At 42.2% G+C, this 21,151-nt stretch overlaps 1 protein-coding gene across 3 annotated transcripts in view; it reads right to left on the bottom strand.

Annotated features, from left to right (window-relative positions):
• Nucleotides 1–332: 332 nt before the first annotated feature.
• KCTD20 (potassium channel tetramerization domain containing 20) overlaps nt 333–21,151 on the bottom strand; it is a 36,927-nt gene continuing 16,108 nt past the window's right edge. The window contains exons 2-9 of one of the 3 annotated variants that reach the window (XM_068994089.1): nt 17,188–17,241; nt 14,226–14,431; nt 10,775–11,048; nt 8,344–8,446; nt 7,858–7,978; nt 6,602–6,799; nt 5,130–5,240; nt 333–3,838 (exon numbers count right to left, since the gene is read on the bottom strand). In XM_068994089.1, coding sequence (XP_068850190.1) covers nt 3,546–3,838; nt 5,130–5,240; nt 6,602–6,799; nt 7,858–7,978; nt 8,344–8,446; nt 10,775–11,048; nt 14,226–14,385 — 1,260 coding nt within the window. In that variant the 5' untranslated portion in view covers nt 14,386–14,431; nt 17,188–17,241 and the 3' untranslated portion in view covers nt 333–3,545. Of the gene's footprint in view, nt 3,839–5,129; nt 5,241–6,601; nt 6,800–7,857; nt 7,979–8,343; nt 8,447–10,774; nt 11,049–14,225; nt 14,432–17,187; nt 17,242–21,151 lie in introns of those variants that run through there. The other 2 variants (XM_068994090.1, XM_068994091.1) reach the window with 2 other exon arrangements.

Here is a 21,151-nt window from a genome sequence, read left to right as displayed (position 1 = left end):
ACTTGCTCTAAACCAAAACTAGAACATAGAGAAATGAGCTGTCTGACCTTTACATTTGGCTTTGTGGGGTCCCACTTAGTTGGATTTGAGGGTTCAAGAGGTCTTGAATGCAAGTTAACCAGACACTTAAGAAGGCAGACGGTTAGGGCTCCGGAACCTGGGAATCACAAGGAGCTGCAGGGCGGGGAGAGCGTGCATGCACTCCAGGTGAACTCCCAGCGGCCGTGGAAAAGAAGAGACCCTCCAGAGCCGCTGCCGCTCCAAACCTACTCCGCTAGAAACAGCAACAACAAAACAACATGGACACAAGTGGTAACATTTTATTATAGAAAAGCATCCCAAACGTAAGGGCTTCGTAAACACTGGGAGCTGAGCAAGTGCAACTTTAAACGTAAATACAAAATGAAGAGGCAAAACCTACGAGCCTTTTGCCTTAAAGAGGAAAGTCATGTTCTGCAGACAGTATCCCGCCAGAGCATGAACGCGGCTCCATCTCCCACCAAGGCCTCAGGTCTGCTTTCTGAACTATGCCCAGCTTAACAATTTCAAAATGATGGCAAGAAGTGGCACTGAGTAAGTCACCAAGACTGACTCCTAACCTTCTATTGACTGTTATCAGTAAAGGCTCCCAGCACACTCTGGGTGTGTTTCCTCTGAGGAGGATCAGCTGGAACACTATCCACCCTTCCTGGCTTATTCCACAGCGTTTCCACAGACCTGCACATGTTAGGTTACCACACAGAATTCAGTTCACACAGCACCGGCTACTGCATATTGTGCAAGAAATCGAGCTGCTTTCTAGCGTCCTTGCCCTTTTTTCTGTCCTTCTTTTCATACCTTTTCTCCACTTTGGAGAAACCATTACGTCATCTCAGACACATTTTAACACTGTCTCCATGCCTGCATCCAGTTCCTTAATGGCAACTGCTTCCTCATCAGCTATCTATGACCTGATGTGCACACAGATTCAGATCCTAGACCTCAATTCAGGTTTATCTGCTTGCTGATGCAGATACCTCTGAATAAGACAGTCTGGGCAAAGCCATTTTCTTATGAAAATGTTTCTGTACAAACAGCCTGGCTTTCTTATTTAGGCACTTAGGAAAAAAAACACCAAACCTGAGTGCTACCTTTTTCATGAGAAACACCTCTTGCCCAGCTGGCCAGTAGCTGACTCCTGATGGGAGTGACTGTAACTCAGCTCTTGGCCCTGTGAGAACTGTGAGGTCCTACCACTGCGGAATGTCCTGGCCCTGGGGACAGCAGCTGTGGCTGAGAGGAGCCACCAAATTAGAGCGATGCTTCACTCCAGGCCAGAGGGGAGGGGCCGCCGAAGATACGCCTCTCCACCAGAGGGAGCCTGCAGGCCCAGCATGCCCCCCAGCCACCAGTGCCTGGTGACGACACCACACATTTCCAGCTCGCTCAAACCCCAAGCGCTGGGTCCAAAAGCATGTCAACCCAATTCTGGGGGGAAAAAAGACCTAGTTTTTGAAAGCCTGAGGAAGTTAAATTATTTACACAGAACAGAGTACAAGCCATACTTTCATACCTAGCTTTGTACCTAAGCAAGGACTAATTGTGTTAGCTAAGACATATTTACCCCTAAATGTTAATATATAAGCTATAAAACAGAAATTACACATACTACAGACTACACAAAAGTTTAACTCCAGTTTCCTTTGTGATGGCATGGAAGTAACTGAAAAGTGTAAAGGAAGCACCATTAAGCAATCTGGGCTGGTCAGCTACTCGTGGGTGTAGTACCAGTAAGGTCAAAGCCAAACCTGACCTCAAATATGAGCCAGTTCTTTTCATAGAATTAAAACTACCCTCTGGGCTACAACACAACACTAACCCTCAATGGCAACCCTGGCCATCAGCCATCCAAGTGTTCATCAGAGCAACTCGTAGGTTGGCTCAGTTTAACCCCTTGCTGCTAATTTCTCTGAATAAGAGCAGAGCATCCATGTGCCTTGGGACACTGGCCCTAGTCACATGCACAGAACACACACCTTAAGAACGCTCTTGTTCATCAAGCCTGGGAAGAGTAGCTATCAGCACACTCCTGACTTTCCCTTTGGAGGACTGTGGCTAGGGCAGTCATAAAATGGCGCTGAGTAGCTTCCCTACAGTTTCTTACGGAAATATGAGACACGGTATCATATGGAATTTAAGAAAACCAGGCCTGTTCTTAAAGAACTTGAAGGAAACTGTGTCCCTTCTTAAATGCTCAGGCTCGGTGACTGGAAGGCCAACCCCTACCACAAAATGGGAGAAAGTCTCAAGACGCGTCTGGCTGTAAACCCTGAAGCGAGCTCTGCTGTTCACAGCCATGGGGACATCAGTACAGACAGGAGTGACCACGTGCTGTTAACACAGAGCCGACAGCAATGAGTTCACTAAGCTGGATTCCCTTCTGCCCGTTCTTCCTTTGGGGTTGACATCAGTATAGTTTTCTTACCTAGTGTGTAAGCAACTGACAAGCTATTTAAAAAATCAAAATACCCTGATACCTAAAATATTCCATAGTATGAAATGAACATACAATGAAAAATCCTACACTGGGACAGAGCCTAACCAGGTGACGTTTCCCCACTCAGATCCAGCCCTAGTCCTTCTTTCCGAGCTCTTACTGGTCTTTCTACTGAGAAACGGCACTTTTGGAAACTTACTGCTCACATCTTAAAAGCCTATTACGCCATATCTGAGGTCTCCCAGACACACCCAGGGCAACATGTTAGCCTAGGGTGAAGACTACAGCTTCACACCAGATTCCAAGCCAGGAGAATCAAAGTGGCCTGATCTGGAGAGCTTCTTCAACTTGGGTTGTGAATTTCATTCCAAATGAATAATAATCTGTTTAGGCTCAAAAACCTTGCAGCTAAAAAGGTTTCATGAACACTGTTATGCATTATCCTTCCTGTCAAAGAATCCGTGAGGTTTTAGATTGTTCACTGCAATAATGAAAAACAAAACTGAATTGAAGCTCTTAAGAATTTCCTTTTGGACATTTTGAATAAGAGCCTATTTCTTCCCAGATGCAGCCGGGGCACAGATGCCGCCAGGATGGTACCGTCACTAACCTCTAATGAGCATCCCATCAGTGTTTGCTTGTAGAAGGTATAGATTGTCTCCTTTTAAGTTTGGTCCCTTTGCTGCTAAGTAATTTGCCTGGTATAAAACAAAATAAACCACCAAGAACAGAGTGTGAAGGATGAGAATGGCTTTGCTGAATATGAGGCAACAGGAGTCCTGACTTCTTTTCTGCTTCTGCAGTTATGCAGACTTGGTGAACAGCACCAGACCCCAAATCTTCAAGTTTCCAGGGCTGCTGCAAAGCTGGTAGTTTAATTACCAGCGAGTGCTTTTTCATCCCCTGCTGGAGGCACAGGCTTACTGAAAAGGACAAAGATTAACTATGGGAGAAGAGGAAAGGACGGGGGAGGAGCATGTCTCCTGCTCAGTGAGACACGCCAGGGGAGGACTGGCTGGGCATCCCACACAGAGACCAGGCCTGCAGAGGGACAGACCCACGGCCGGCCCTAATCCTGAAAGTCATTAGAAGCCATCTGAGAAAGTGGGGCGTTCAGCCGGTCAAGTTCATCCACTTGGGGTGGATGGTGCATTAATATTTCTTGGTCCTCCAAGACATCTTCTCCAGCAGCGACTAGATTTGTGAGGGACTTGCTTCTAACACACTGGAAATCCACATGGCGACTCTTCCCTTCTTCTTTTTCCCAGGACATCTGGATAAAGGGGCGCTGCACATAATTATAGATTACTTCCGACCGGCCGCCAGGTCTCCTCTTAATTTTTTCTTTACAGGTAGGATAACCTGAAACAGGGAAAAAAGGCCATCATAACCCCAGAAAATCAATCACTCGGGTTCTCATATTTCCTTCTTTCTAACTGCATCCGTTTCCTCCCAAATCTCAAGGCTGTGAAACCACAGGGAGGAGACCATGTTCTCCAGCCCCCGCTGCCCACAGCCCGCTGCCCTCCTGCCCAGGTTAGTAGGTCTCGTCCCTGAAAGGGAAGTAACAAAAAACTGTATTCCTTCTAATGGAGGGGGAGAAGCCTCTTACTAATTCCACAAGTCTTTCTTTTACTGGCTTCAACACTACAGGACACAAATCCTACGGTGGCATGGCTACTGTGGCCCTCTAATTCTATTGCCTACAGGGCATCCCGTGTGAATAGGTAAGGAAATGTGAAATGTTTAAGCCTAAAGGAAAAACTGGGATGCTGCCTACAGTATCTAAAAGGCTGTCACACGGAAATGGGAGAAATCGTATTCACCTTCGCAGACTAGAAGGAAGACGGAAGAGGGAGAAGGTCGTCTACTAACTGTGGAAGAATGTTCTCATGTCTGATGGGCTACTCTGCAAAATGGAGTGACCCCCCTCCCTCTGTCCCTATGGTTATCAAAGAGATAAAGGAGGACGAAGTAGAAAGAGGTTTAATAGATGATCTCAAAAATCTCTTCCAGCTTTAAGTTCCAACCTAAGTCAGACACAGTGACAGGTTCTGTGGGCAACACTGAGGCACTACAGCAGCAAAACGCATGTCAAAAGACCCGCGGCGGGGAGACCAGGATGGTTTCCGCGCTCTCCCGAGAGTCAGTCTCCAGGACGCTTCCATGCAGATCACAGGTTGGGAGCCACTGCTCAAACCATTTAAAGCAGTTCTGTCAATACACCCAGACATTCCTCAGAGGTTTGCAGGGAATAAAATGAGTCTCCCAGGTAGCTGTCAGAAGGACCCTTCCAGGTCCCAGAAAGGTCCTCACCAGGACAGCTGACTAAACAAGATGACCCTCCCATGTGGCGAGCCCACGAGCCCTGCATTTCCCTCCAGTGTCCTTCACCCTGACTGCTCTGTATCCTGAGGCAGTCAACTGGAACTTATTCCTACAGCTGCTTTAAAACATTTTCAATTGGAAATGAAAAGAAAATGTACAGGCAAAACAAAAACTGGAATTTGAAACTTGGGTAGGAATGTAGTTCCATGTGCGTCTCTATTCTCTAGGCCCTCAGCAACCAGGTTTTAAGGACATAAGATAGGGCCACAGATCCAGCTATACCCACAGGCCATGCAAGCTGGATACCGACGGGGTTGTTCTTTACCTTCAATTCCAATGCGAATGTTTTTCAGGCCCCGTTCCTTTAACACTGTTTTAGCAACATCCCGATTCTCAATGTATTTGAAAAATCTGTAGAGCTTAGAGCTATAAAGAACTGGAAAAGAAAAAGTAAGTCTGGGGTTAACCATGGAGTGAATACCTTTGTAAGAGAAAGGAGATAAGCTAACAGATTCAGACTAATGAATGACCTGAGCCCTGATGCCAAAAAATTCATATGGATCACAGAGTAAATGTTAAATGATAAATCAACCGTTTAAGAAACCATGTTAAGAAACTTTCGTAGTCTCAGGGTAGGGAAGACTTTCTGGATATGACATAAATTCATAAAGGGAAAACTAAAACATCTCTGCTTACCCCAAACCAAACAAAGCTAACAAGACAACGAACTGAGAAAATACCTGCCACTCTTATTACAAAGGGCTAATTTCCTTGATATCTATAGAGAGTAGTCACAAAGAGAGCTTTTGCAAACCACTAAGTAAAAGACTAACAATCCAACTTTGTAATGGGCAAAAGGCATGATTACAGTTAACAGAAAAGGAAATTAAAACGGTTTTTTAAAAGATGTTCAGTCTCATTCATGGAATAAGAAATGCAAATTAAAACTCCAGCAAGATGCCGTTTTTCACCTACTAGAGTGGCAAATATTAAATTTCAGTAAAACTGTGTCTTGGTGAAAAATGGGAAATAAACTCATCATATACTGTTTTGTGAGTTATAAACTGGCTCAACCTTTAGAGAAGATAAAATTTGGCAAATTCTATTAAAATCATAAAAGCACAAAGGTTTTGACACAGAAATTCCATTTCTAGGGATATTATTCTACAGAGATATACATGTGTGAAAAGACTTTCTTTAAAAAGATAATTCACTGGAGCATTAGCCATAATTTATAGCTTAAATGGTCATCAAAAGGGCTGGTTAAATCAATTATGGCAGTCATGCAATGGAATACTACACAGCCATTAAAAAGATGGTGGAAGCTTTTAATGTAAGACATGATATAGAATAGCCTCTACAATATGGTATCATTTGGGGAAAAAAACAGGCACACAATTGCTTATGTATGTGCACTGAATAAATCTGGAAGAATATAAAAGAAACCGAAGAGGAAAACTAGGTAGATGCAGGTGTGGGAAGAAAACTTTTCGATGTATTTCCTTTTGTATTTTCTGAACTTTGAATTACTACCAATTCAAAAGGATTTAAAAATGAAACAGAAATGACAGCACCACTTAACAGCGGCCTCAGTGCTGACCCAGCAGGCATGCCAGGGGCAGGCGTGGGAAGCACAGGCACGCTCACAATGCTCCCCAGCATGAAAGACTCGCATCATCCAGGTGAGTGTGCTGCCCACCAGCTCATCAGTGACAGCCACTGGTTCTAAGGTCTAGCTACGACTCTGGGCAGCACGTTTCTTGCTGAAAACATCGACATCATGCAGGGGGCTCCTACTTTGAGAATATTCCTCTCCCATGGGTGGAGGGTGGTCTTCGTCCCAGTCCACAGAATCCTCATCCGTCAGCACGACAATGTGGCATTCTCTCTCCCCTTTCTTGGCACAGCCCACCATGATGGGCAGGATCAGCTCTTCGAGGTAGTGATCAAACTGCTTGTGAGCACCATCGTTAGACAGTTCATGCAGTAAAGCACCTGGGAGACAAAAGGCCAGTGAGCATCCTCTCTGCTCAAACGCAGGCGTTACTGCAGTGAAAAGACTGTGAGGTACATGGCTGTTATCATTGGTAAGGCCCAGAAAAGTGGCTCACTTCAAGGCAGAGAATGTTTCCTGCTCTGAGGTGATAATTAAGCTCAATCTGTTACATGCTTTACACATTCTACCAGTCTCCTGTTTAATAAACCTCAAGCATTCTGATCAGTTGAGGTTTTTTCAACATGCAGTATCAGAACATAAACATTAATTCTACAAGAGAGAACCATCATTTGGGGATGACTCTTTATAGCACCTCTTCTGAAGATGCTCTGGACTGCAATTTAGAGTACCACAGGAGAGGGATAATCTAAGGTTTGGAGACACCAAGGGACTTTCTCTAAGTGGGTACTAGACTCAGTGGAGAAACTACACATCCAGAGAACGTCATGGAATATGAAGGAAAATGTATCATGAACTTTAAAGAATTCTTAAATCATTTCACAAAGCTTAGGTAATGATAAGAGCATGGAGTCTGTATTCAATCAGTTATCCCAGCTTTAAAGTTTAGAGCTCTGAACAAGCCAATTTCTCCATCTTTTCCTTTGTTAAGTGAGATTATCACCCATCTTTCAAGGGTTAATTGTGAAAATTAATGCAAGTTCACATCTACAAAGCACTTAACAAACACTAAGTTAATGATAAACTGTGAGAAGTACCCAGCCAATTTAGGTCCTGTGACTCTGAGTGAATCTTACCTCATATCTGAGGGTCAGTATCCTTATTTGTTAAAGATTTGAGATCCCAAGGTCCCAAGAGAGGACGCAACTAGCTTGGTGACTCACGGGGTCAAGCTAGCCTTAGAGCCCGCTTGTGGTCTCGTGTTTACTTCCTCAGAGTTTTGAAGCAACAGAGGGAATGGTTAGTACCGTGTCTCTTCTCTGCAGATGATTATCAACCCACACTTAAAAGGCTTTCTGTTCAGTGATAAAAATGTCAATCCTAAGCAAATTCAAAGGTTAGCTGCTCAAATGCAGTTGGCAGCTTCTCCTGTACTCACTCAGATCTTGACATCGGATAGTGTTGAAGTCAAAGTTAATGCAGAGATAATCACACGTATCTCTAAGGTCTGGTATAGAGATGCCATCAGGACAATTGATGATACCAGTTTTGTAGTAATCCTATAAAGAGATTGACAAGAGGAAATGTAGTCAAAGAACAAGATGGAAACGTCCCTCTTCAGCTCTGACTCACTCATTCCTGGTCCAGGTTAAGTGCTGGGTTACTAGAACTATCACCAAGTTGGTGATTCATCAGACAGCAAAGTGACTCCTGGCCATCTTGACACGTTTAATCACAACTTGACACCTGACTGCGCTCACACAAGCAAGAAGGACTTAAGATTACAGGAAGAGAAAATAAAGCAGGAAAGGCAATAACTAGAAATGGCAAACCCTGAAGTCAGAGCACAGTCTGACGGAACTCTGAAGGCTTCTGACTACACACGCCCCCAGGGAAGAGGATGGAACCAGAGGTCACTACGCACCAGCACCGTTCGGAACACAGTTGCACTGATTCCTTCTGCAATCTCATACTCGCCCTTCTCGTTGGGACGCGTGAAGTTGTACTCTCTTCCTGGCCCAAACATCCTGAAAGATACCCAGGCAACAGTGTTACCCTTTCCAGCAAGATTCTCTGCAGATGAAACTTCTCCCTTTTTCACCTTATCCTGGAAGACTCCAATCGCCTCTTACAATATAATTTTAAAACAGAGCACCAGGCCTCAACCCCTCTTAAGACACACTTAAGTCTTAGGAAACTCCCTTCAGACAGAAAAAAAAGGCAGCAATGCTTTCAGTGTTTGAGTGCAACGAGGAACAAATCAGCCTCCCCTGGTCACCGGCAGTGAGCTTCTGTGGTGCACAGCGGCACCTGTGGAGCTGCGCCTGGAACGTCTCCGGAGCACCGGCATCCTGGGTGACAGTGTCTCCTGCCCTGAGCCTTTCGGTTCCTCCTCCTTACCCACCACCATGTACCCGTCCCGCACGCCATCCTCGATGTTTCTGAGTTTCACTTTTCAACATCTGATAGATGAATCTGTGTTAGTTCGTGCAGATGTTAATGCTTTCCCTTTCCTGGTACATTTTACAGCTGAGCTCTGGAAAAAATGTCCTTCCTCAATCCAAGGAGTAACCAATGGTGGGAATTTCAGGTCAAGCCAAAAAGGAGGGGAAGAACTGGATTATCAACAGTTTGACATATTTCAGAGAGGCAGGCCTGCTCTGGGCTGACTTCAGAGGTCATGAAGGCACAGGGAGGAAACCCTGCTTTTATACTCATCCATTCCCATCCCTCCTCCCTCTCTCAGATCCCTTCCAGAAAAACTGGCCCCATGACTCCTACTACCTCTGCTACACGTATGTGCAGGAACTGTGGAAGGAGAAGCCAGCACAAAGGACAGGGCAGGTGGTCGGTACTGTCGGTCAGCCCAACAGGGACTCACTGCCTTTTCCTTCCTTAACCTGTTGGGAAGCCCTGCTGTCCAGCTGTTCAAAACTGTTATGCTCCACCCTGAACTGGCTGCTTTCCAAGGTCTGAAAAACAGTCACGTGCTCTCCAAATCTCTGCACTGTACATAAAAAATCCATCTGATAAAAGTCTTCAAAGAATGCTGACTTTTTTCTGGAATGTTCTGGGTGAAGTGTAGCTGAGACAGCAATCAATCAAAATAGTGAACAACATGCCATAAACATGACCGCACCTCAGAGCCGTCCGTAAGGAGTGGCGTGGATCTGCGTTAGCATTCTGTTTCTCAGCTTGTGCCCTGTGGCTAGTGGCCCGCATCTGTATGCTCAGTGGCCAGGGATATGAATACTTTATGTAGCCACAGGACAGAACAAACCCACAAACTCTCCGAATTCATGACCTCGGCTGACTCAATGATGAACCACCTAGATAAAGGGATCTATTACCCAGAAAACGCTTGCCTTTCTTTTCTTGAGCACTACTTTCGGAGGTAGCCTACTTCACACAGATAGCCTACCCTAAGAAGCACCTTTTTGGGGCACCTGGGGAGAAGTGGTGGTGGAGATACCAAGACTGAAGACATGAAGTCAAGTCTAAGACAGGGCCAATTTAGAAAATGTTTTAAAGTTCTAGCTTAATCTTAAGTCATATGTTTAAGAAATATATAGGTTTGGCTCCAGTTAAAACTGGTGGGTTCATCAGCCAGTTCATCATTTGTATATATGTAAGTAGACACATATTTGAATAGCTTAGATTTCACTTAGCCTAAAATTCAGCAAATGGTGTGGTCCATTCTGATTTCTAATTCAGTTAAAATCAGTTCAAAGTCTGGAGAGAGGTTCTATCTTGAGATAAGATCCACTATTAAGTACTAGATGAAAAGCCAAATGTTTGTGTGTATACACTCAAATTATTTTCCTCTTAACCCAGTCTGCTCTACACGTTAAGGTGTGTACAGCTGGCTAGAAGGAGAGCTCCTCACTCCCAGCCCAGGCTCTAAGAATACTTCTGGGACGGTAATCCCCCTCAGTAGACGCTTTCCTTTTCCTAAACTCGAGTCATAAAAAGCTGGAGGCAGGAGATGCTGAGGGGAGAATACAACTATATTCTGAATTAAGCAGCACAGAGAATGGAACCTGACCGCAGAGAGAGCCACCATCATACAGAACAGCCAGCTACAAAGACCTAGTTTCAGAAAGCCTGATTAGTGATGGAGGTCTTAGAAACTGATGCCACCTGGACCTTGTGCACTCCCCTTTGTGGGGGCTCGAAAGTACCTACCCCCCAAAATCACCAACACATGTAAGGTTTTTATGCTGTTTCACAGAAGTATCAAGGTAGAAAAGTAAGCAATTCAATGTTTTCATTCTCACATCTAATGCAAGGCAAACAGCAGGTATTTCTATTCATAGAGAAGAGAGTGAATTTGGAAGGAAATTATCATCAATTACCTGCCCAACATGGTATCCGGATGAGCAGTGAAAATTTGTGGGTTGACAACAAAGCGTGTGCCATCTACGAGAAGTGTCACTTTCTCTGGCGCCTGAGAGTGAACGTTACAGCCAAAGCCCATTGCGCTGTTTCCAAATCGCTCTGGAGCAATGAAGGGTTCATGATTCCGTTTATTCCCACTCTGGAAGCAAGAGCCTTTGACATCTTCAGGAAGTGACATCATGTGAGGGAATGGAAGATTTGCTGGCTGAGAGGCAGAGTCAAGTGGAAGGTCTAAAAGATCATACGATACAAACAAACCAAAGTAACTTGACAGCAAAAAGCCTCAGGAGAAAAATAAACCTTGTCCTTTTAAAAAAACAAGAACAAAAAACATTAAACAAAAAAATCCCCAAACTTTAGGTAGCCAAAGGCAAAAACTCTTGTCTAGAGCACATAAAGGAAAAACAAACTTGACTCACACTGGACGCCCAGGAGCTTTTTCTTCTGCGTTGCGCATGTTTTTGTGCACTGGGGAGAGGGCAATGAAGGCAGTAATGCCCGCACTCTAAAAATATAGCTATGAGGGAATTCCCTGGAGGTCCAGTGGTTAGGACTCACTGCTTCCACTGCTGGGGGCCCAAGTGTGATCCCCGTTCAGGGAAGGAAGATCTTGCAAGCCATGGGGCGTGGCCAAAAAATAAAATCATTGAACACTGGAGAAGAATTTCTGTGGAAAACAAGCAACCCTCTGCCATATTTTTAAACCTCCCCTAGTCTTGTTTCACAGGGACTTTATTTTCATTTTCACTTCTATCTCTAAATACCGACCATATTTCCTGCATTTTATTTAAGAAACTTGATAACTTCATTAGTCAACACTATTAGTTTTCTACATTCTTAAAAAACATTTCTAAATTTTATTTTCCAAAAAGGATAGTGATAAGTCTCTGATTGCCCCACTTTTCCTAGAAATGCATTTAAAAATGCATTTTCATTATGCATAGGGGAATCCTAACATCACCAACACCATTTTCTGAACAGACAGGTCTTGCTCTCAATGGAAAAGTTCCAATGCAAATGGTCTTGGATTAGAATTCATTCATGGAATCAAAATTTTTGTTTTAGTATCACCAAAGAGCCATTTCCGTAAAGAATTTGACTTTTCTAAACCTGATTCGTTATCTGTAAAGTGAAAATAACGTTCACTCCACCTACCTCACAGGATTGGTTTGACTATCAACTGAAATAAAGTCTGCGACAGCACTTAAAAATGTGTAATACCACACCGTCTGAGATCTGGCTGCATACAGAAGATGATAAGGAGAAAATATTTTCAAAAGGATTACCTGAAGATTGGTTTTTAAATTTTTTTGGCTACAGCATGCAGCATTTGGGATCTTAAGCTTCCTGACCAAGTATCGAACCCACACCCCCTTGCAGTGGGCGTGTGGAGTCTTAACCACTGGATGGGTGGGCAAGTCCCAGAAGATTCTTTTAAATAGGGAGTTCTCCTAGTATATTTTATGTTAATGGAAAATAATGTGTTTTTTTTTTTAATGAAAAATTTCAAATATATCAAAACCTAGAGTTAACACAGTATGTATACATCACCTGGATTTGACTAGTTAACATTTTCCTAAATTTTCTTCAAACTTTTTTAGAAAGAAATGAAATGTTACAGGTACAATTTAATATCTCACTCCCACCCTTCATGTCTTTTAAATTTGTTTACAATAATTCATGAACAGGATTACTGCCCATGACCTCTGAGAAATTAGTTTTATTTCAGGCACTTAAGATAATCAAATAAACTGTTAGCTAGAGTATACTTGATTTTTCCCCATTTGCTTCTGCTGCTGCTAAGTCGCTTCAGTCGTGTCCGACTCTGTGTGACCCCATCGACAGCAGCCCACCAGGCTCCCCCGTCCCTGGGATTCTCCAGGCAAGAACACTGGAGTGGGTTGCCATTTCCTTCTCCAATGCATGCATGCATGCTAGTTGCTTCAGTTGTGTCTGACTGTGCGACCCTATGGACAGACAGCAGGCTCCCTCTGTCCACGGGATTCTCTAGGCAAGAATTCTGGAGTGGGTTGCCATTTCCTTCTCCACATTTGCTTCTAGAGAAAAGGAAGCCAAAATTTAGACCAAAAACCTGTTTTGGATTCACATCCTATAGCCTCTGGTAAATTTTCAGTGTGGCCTTCTGTTGGATTCCAAGAGCTAAGTTTCTACACAATCCTTGGGCAAGCTTGTAGCAAGAAAAACTTTAATCACCAAGCCAGGCTTTCAACACTGTAAGTGCTGTTTTTAAAAATGAAACTAGGTACCTAATTTATTAACTCAGTTCTGCAGAATACTTGACTTTTCCCCCAGCAAAAAAGTAATTAAATTGGGCTGATTCCCAAAGGATGCCTCAGGTTCCATCCTACTTAAATAGGTGAGCAGGAGGAGATTCGCTGCATAAATTCTCTGTAATGGGCACTCTAGGGTGGCAGGTACACTCTGCTTTTCTGTCAGCAAAGGCTGGCCAGAAAGATACAGGTTTAAATCCCAGTCCCCCACCTCTTAGCAGTGTGAACCTGAGCAAGTTACTAATAACCTCTGAAGCCTCAGCTTCCCCATCGGTGAAAAGATTAATTTAAGCAGGGATCAGCAAACTTTCTGTGAAGAGCTAAAAAGTAATTGTTTGGCTTTGTGGGTCACGGTCTCTGCCATAACGCAGGAAAGGAGCCACAGACAGTACGTAAATGAAGGGGCATGATGGCTGTGTTTCAAATTTTTATTTATAAAAACAGGTAGTGGTTCAGAGTTGATCAGTTTGCCACCCTTGATTTAAAAAAATAAACTTTTAGCACAGTGAGTGCTCAATAAATGGTAACTGCTATTATTATTGTTGCTACTGTTTTTATTAAAAGTTAAAAAGAACCGAACAATTTATCAAGAGCCTTGACATCCATTAACTCAGTATCTTCTAGCCTTGTGAGGTAAGGAGAATATTAACATCCTTGTTGTCTAGATTAAGAAAGCAAGGCTCAGAAAGAGTAAGGCGCTCATTTATGACTACAGCTAGAATGTGGATCTCCAAACCCGAGACCACTTTTCTTACACTACTATCACCAAGTCAGATGTGCTAAACTAAGTAAATGGAGATTTTAAAGCAACTATACTCTGATTTAAAAAAGGACTTCTCTAGCTGTCCCCGGCTTATGACTCCGTGCTTCCAATCCAGGGGTCACAGGTTCCATCCCTGGTTAGGAAACTAAGATTCCATGTGCCACATGGCACAGCCAAATAAATTTTTTTTTAAAGTAGAGATTTTTTGGTAATAGCTTTATATAATTGTGATATGTAAGCTAAGCCAATTAACTGGATATGTTATTCAGAGTAAGAACATTTATGCCTTCTGGGAGAATAGGTGCTCAGGTGTCAGAAAGCCCTCCAGACTAGATCAAGAGCTACTCATCATACCATCATTCCTGGGACCTAGAGGATAAGTAAGATTTTGAAGACCAGAAGCAGCTGGACTGTGTGCGTCTTTTTCTGGAGCTGCAGCCGAAGCTTCACCCGTCAGGCAGCTGGCCTCCTGCCACAGTAACCTGTCGCTCTCAGTGCTGTGGGGAACGTCCATCCTTGGACTGTGTGTCCTGAACTGTCTGCTTCATCACAGGGAAACCCTGGAAGACAGCAATATGCACGATTTAGAACTGACTAGAGAACTCTGAGTTCTTATTCTTGTTTTGAGAAGAAGTGACATCTTAAACATTTCTTAAACATTTCTGTGATTTTGTACTGAGAGGAACTGGGCTGACTTCAGTTGTCTTTACCAAATCACAAAGAACACTGATAAACTTGTTCCTAGGGAATAATTTTAAACTTTATTTATAAACAGACATCAAACCCACTGACTTTGCCCATATTCACATTCAATTCTGCATATTAACTGGTGGTAAAATAACTTGGTGGTGTTTATACCACAGATTCACATAAGGGACAGAGAGTTCAAATTGTCAATGAAAGAAAACCAGCCCATATGTCTCAAAAACTTGAGATATACATTCCGCAACAGTTAAGCACTAGGAAATGAGAATCACAACTACAATGTTAGTAGGACAGCTGAAACTGGAAGTCATGGGCACTTAAACTAATTTTTTTAGATAATAAATTTATGTATGGTGCTCAAGTTCTCCTTTGTAAGTTCTCTCTTTCACTTTCTGTACCTTTTGCTTGACCCCTATCTCAAAATTACAGCAAGATGTCACTGGTTATAAGCCTAACTCTCTCCAGAAGTGCACAACCGTGGTGAACACCACCTCCCGAGGGAAAGCCGTGTGCCACACAGCCGCTGCTTGGGCAGAATGGCCGCCTCACGCCTCTCTTCTAGGTGACCATCCTGCCCCGCAGCCTTTCCACCCTCCGGGGCTGCCCAGCTGCCGAAAACATCCCTGAAATTCACCCCCCTTAGCACTTTCACAGTCTGTACTCTGCTAGGTCCCACTAGGTGTTCTGGTAGAAGCAGCATATTACTAGCAATGTTTATGCGTAAGGATTACACGAAAACAAGACAGGTGGAAGAAGTCATGTTTTAGGAAGAAGTTTCGTCACTAAGATCAGGAACATGTTTTAATAATAACTCTGAAATTTCCTGACATGCAAGCATGTAGAGGTGCCAATAAACACTTAAAATGTGCATTCAATTTTGAGTAACTTCATAATCTATATTAGTACATTTTTGAGCATAAAGTTGATTGAGCGTTTAGTCCTGTTTTAACTTGCACGAAATATCCATATAACAATGAGCCCTTTTTAAGAAAGGAGCCAGTACAGATGCCTGAAAGCAAATAAAGAGACACTTTCACAGTTGATGAAATCTTAAATTCTCAGACAATAGCTCTTACAACATAAAGCACACTGAGGAGATAAAGTGAACGTTCTGTTGGAAGACCTGACATATGGCTACAGCTTTTTCCAGATTACCCTTTCTTAAAGAAAAACATATTTATGTATTTATACAAAACATGTGGCCCCTTAAAAGTGATCCCTAGCAAATGGTAAAGTCAAATAGAATCACCACCGCTTTCAGGTTTGACTCAGAAGATGTCAAAATGAAAATCAAGTCTAGAGAGTAAGGTAAAGAAGATCCATGAAACTGGACAAAGCATTACTAACACGGGAAGGACCAAAAGGCAGTTTGCTTCTGAAGCTTAACTGGTTTTGAACCATGTTCTACTCTGTGTACCTGCTCTGCTTAACTCTTCACTAGCTGCTCCAAAACCAAGTTCAAACTTCTTTTTATTGCTCTCCAAAATATCTCTTGGAACAAAACAACTTTGAATAAACAGATTTCTTGAGAATCTGCACAGACTAGACCATTATATAAGTTACTTCATTTATTCCTTCCAATGTGTGAAAAAGTTTCATTATAATAGACTATAATGAAAACATTTTCTTCCCAGTCTATGAATAATACCAGGGCTCAAAATTCAGTTTAACTTACAACAATGAATTAATAAACAGAAAGATATGCTTGAAAATTAGCAGGGGCAGATGTCTCCAATGAGGAAAAAGAAAGTAACTGCTGAGCACTTGACAAGCATTTTATTTGTATTTAATTTTTATTATAAATAAAACATGAAAACTTTCCCTCTTAGGAGCCTGGTGGGCTGCAGTCCATGGGATCGCAGAGTCGGACATGACTAAGCGACTTCACTTTCACTTTTCACTTTCATGCATTGGAGAAGGAAATGGCAACCCACTCCAGTGTTCTTGCCTGGAGAATCCCAGGGATGGGGGAGCCTGGTGGGCTGCAGTCTATGGGGTCGCAGAGTCAGACACAACTGAAGCGACGTACCAGCAGCAGCAAAAGAATTCAAGCCTTACACAGGTATACTATAAAAGCATATCATTTGTAAAAAACATACAAACTATACATCCTCCGTAATATGCTTTTTGAAATTAACATTCTAAAATCCATCCATGTTAGAAGACACACCTATCTAGTTAACTGCTGTGTAATATTCTGATTCTGCTTTCCTATCTATGAATTAAGTTGTTTCTAACTATTACAATGTTTCAATAAATAGGATCAGAGTGTACCATGAAATTCCAAGAGAGGACCCAATTTGCAGCTTCCCCAAAAGAATATGGCCTCAAAACATTTTTTTTCTCCAAGAAACCATCGCAGGATTAATGCTTAGTGGCACACACTTTAAAAAACCACCATCATTTCTCAGAGTCCCCTATAAACTAATTCTTCTATAATCCTAGAATGATAGAAGAAAACACTCTTGATCTAGGAAACCTAAGAAGCAAACGGACAGACACTGAATTCTTCAACAAATAAAGCAATGAGTTTCAACATTACGGTAAGGGTCTGCTCCCCTTCCAGGATGGATGTTTCATTCAACTTTGAATGTATATTTTTATTGCCTACCATGGCTCATTTCTGTAACCATCCCCCAAATGCATCTTGGTCCTCAGAACAGATCTAAGGAAAAAAAGAAAAGAAAGAAAGAAATAAGCAAAGCACTTGAACAATATAGCTCTCCATTGCTACAAAACTATCTGTGGCCAACACAGATCTAAAAGTCACAGCAGTGTACAACAAGAACCAAAGGATCATGACACACCCCTGGTACACCTAACAGTAACTGAAGAGACTGCTTCAGAAAAGGACTAGGAATTACAGATATATAAATAATGGAACTCCGACTGTATAGCTGTGAAACAAAACAAACATTCAGCAAGCCATCTCAAGCATCACTTCCACACAGTATGTGAAAGCATTTTTTAAACACTCTAAAGAGCTACACAAGTATACATATTTACCTACTTTATTATCTATCTATTCTGTATTATTTATCTATTTCATAGGCCTCCTGTGAAGGCCCCTATTTTGTAAAGTGTTGCTCTAGCTGACCCAGAACAGCAAAACCTTTATTATAATCTCCCCACCTTGGAAAATTTGTGTATAGTCTTTGATAGTGGAATTTTCTCCATATAGTCTTTGCACATTAAAAAAATGACATGTTGGTTTCTCCCTAGAACAGTCATCTCAAGTTTAATCCATAATGAGTCTATATATTTTCTTCTTTTTACTTGCAATTCCCTCTAATCAATTATTTATGAAGAAAACAAGATTATGGAAATGTGATTTACGTAACTGAGTTCAGATCTTGCAACTGAACTATTCAGATTTTGAAAATGTAGTTGGAATGCCTATGGGACCAAACTTCACATGGATAGATCTCAAAAGCCTAATGCTTTCAGACTGCTAATGATACAAGGGTATGATCTTTTACAGAATAGGATCCTTTTATACTTCAGGGCCGTGCCTCCTCTCTATGTAAAAGCTGGATGGTAAAGATGAGGCAAGATCCCACAGAATTTGGTAAACAAACCAATCTACCCTTCATCTATACTCCACACTTAAATTTAGAAAGTAATTATGTCTTTGCCAACCTTCACTCCAGACTGACAAATCCTAGTCCTTTCAGTCTGTTCTTATGTGAAAACCACTACATTTGTTGAACTATGTTAACTGCTTATCACTGACTTTGGTCTAGTTCCATTATGCTTTTTTCTTACTTCACAGTAAGGAGAACTCTGCTAATGTGTTCTATTAAAGGGGAATAGGTTTTCCAGTTTTGCTTCACATATGCTCTCTGGTGATGATACCCAGGATCTCTGGGAATAGGTTAAAAAGGGGTGAAGGTGAGGGGAGAGACAACAGAAGTGATAGATACGATCGAAAATGTCCACAAGATCTCCTTCTAGGGTGTTACTGATAGCCAAGAGCCTGCCATCTTCACGATGGGCTCGGGGTGGATATATGTTTAACCCAACTCCGCTGAAGACTTTCTGTTCACTTCCTTTGCATGTGTATTCTTAATGTTCAAATCTCAGAAGAAATTCTGTTTTCTGGTTTTTCTAGATTATTTCTAAAAATATTGAGCGAGACCACTCCAGTATTAATAAGCCCATATAAAATCTATCCGTATGATTTCTAAATCTTATAGTTTCCCTACAGTATGTTCCCAAACCCATAATAATTTAACAAAGAAAAGAGACCTCTGTTGCTAAGTTATTTCCACTGGGTTCTCCCTTCCCTCACACTTGCTGCCTTCATCAAAGAAATCTGGCAGACTGCTGAGATGAACACTTCTTAAGAGACCTCTGGCTACACTGCTCCCCAAATATGATTCTCTATCATGGGTCCACTTCTTACAGCTGTTGCCCTGGGCAGGCTTCTAGGTCTGTGTCTCAACTTCCTCACTTGTAAGAGAGGATGACAATCATTAACCACACAGGGCTGATACAAGTGATGAAATGAGGCAATTTCGTATAGTGCTTAGTACAATGCATGGCACACAGTACTCAATAAAGTTGACTATCGTTATTCCCAAGCCATAGAATCTGCAGAGACTTTCAGAAATCTAATCTTATTTGAAACTGAAACAACCCTCAGAGAAAGACAGTAATTATCTTCACAACAGGCTTTAGAAAGGTTAGCAGCTTTGCCTAAATCACAACTGCAGTTAAGAAGCAAGGATAGATTCCAAATCTAGGTCTTTTGATTCCCATATTCTTTTCATCTAATCATACTGCTTCCCCCAAATCATCCTGCCTTTCATCCAGTAATGATTCTAGAAGTTTTTCCTTCTATTGTTTGTCAGAAATTAAAGAGAAAATCAGTAGTTTCCAGGGTAATTGTTGGCTGTAGTTCTTATCAAATAGGAGTTATAGTCATAATCCGAGAATCCTGTGATAGAATAATTGTATTTTTCCATATAAAATAGCATCAGTGTTTTACTGCTTGTAAAAAGCAATCTATGCTCAAAAAAAAAAATCAATATAGAAAGATATAAATACTTTAAAAATCAAAGCTGTGGTAAAATACACGCACACATATCTTTGGGCACATATTCCATTGTATCCTTGGAATAAACTCCTAGAGATAAAATTGGTATGGAAAAACATAAATAAGTTTTGATGTATACTGCCAGACTGTCCTTTATAAACGTACCAATTTATACTCCTTCTGGCAGCATGGAACTCTGGCTAACAGTATATCAATCTTCCTCATCTTTGCTAGTTAGATAGAGTGAAATATGATAGCTCATTTTAGTGTGGTCATTGAAAAGTCATTCATTCTTTTTAAAATTTTTAATTGGAAGATAATTGCTTTACAATATTGTGCTGGCTTCTGCCATACATCAACATAAATCAGCCAGAGGAATACATATATCCCCTCCCTCTTGAACTTTCCTCATACCCCCCACCCCATCCCACCTCTCTAGGTTGTCACAAAGCAAAAAAAGTCATTCATTTTCATCAACATTTGGAAAATTTCACCTTTAAGAGCCTTAAAAGATTTCAGTAGGCAGGGGAAAAAACCCCATGCTGGATAAACATTGGGTAATAGCAGCGATTTATTCATGTCAAGTTTGTCGGGCTTGACGAGAATCACTGGATGTTTCCATGGCTTGCTCTCATCTCCCTGGAGTATAAATGACAGGACCACCCACTAGACTGAGGCAAAGCAGTTTCTGGCTTTGGCACTGTTACTATTGATAATTCTTTAAGCGTCAGTGTTTTCATCCATAAAAATGGGATGATATCAGCCACTACAAAGCTAGCTAGTTTTTTCTCAATTAAGATGTATGGGGAAAAAAGCATGCAGTGCTATACAAAAGCAAGAGACACATCTGTTATCTGAACCTCCCTTATACAACTGCTTAGCTACCACTGACTGGGCTCTTGAAGCACGTCGCCCTCCACTTCTGAACATACCTTTTACGCTCTATTGTATGGCTCTACTGACTTCAGCTACAGCTCTCTTCTTGATTCAGCAAAATGACCCATGGTACTGCTTTTAGGGCTTCCCAGTGGCTCAGCAGAAAGGAACCCACCTGCAACGCAGGCGATGTGGGTTTGATCGCCAGGTTCGGAAGACCCCCTAGGGAAGAAACCAGCAACCCATTCTAGTACTCTTGCCTGGGAAATCCCATGGACAGAGGAGGAGCCTGGCAGTCTGTAGCCCATGGAGTCGCAAGAGTTGGACATGACAGAGGTTAAACAACTGCTGCTTTTAGAATTCTCTGAATTATTTTTTGCCTCAGTTGCCTAACTTGCCCTTTGAACCTGACCTTTTGTGTCTTTCCACTTTTCCCTCAGGAATTTGTTGTTGTTTAGTTGCTAAGTCCTGTCCAACTCTTTGTGACCCCATGGACTATAGCCCACCAGGCTCCTCTGTCCATGGGATTTCCCAGGCAAGAATACTGGAGTGGGTTGCCATTTCCTTCTCCAGGGGATCTCCTCGACCCAGGGACTGAACTGTTGTCTCCCACCATTGGCAGGCTGAGCCAGCAGGGAAGCCCAGTCAGTATAGATCTAAC

The sequence above is a fragment of the Capricornis sumatraensis genome, chromosome 22, assembly GCF_032405125.1.
Source record: "Capricornis sumatraensis isolate serow.1 chromosome 22, serow.2, whole genome shotgun sequence".
NCBI lineage: Eukaryota > Metazoa > Chordata > Mammalia > Artiodactyla > Bovidae > Capricornis > Capricornis sumatraensis.
The sequence above is the reverse complement of the archived record's forward strand: the minus strand, read 5'-3'. Positions and strand labels throughout refer to the sequence as shown.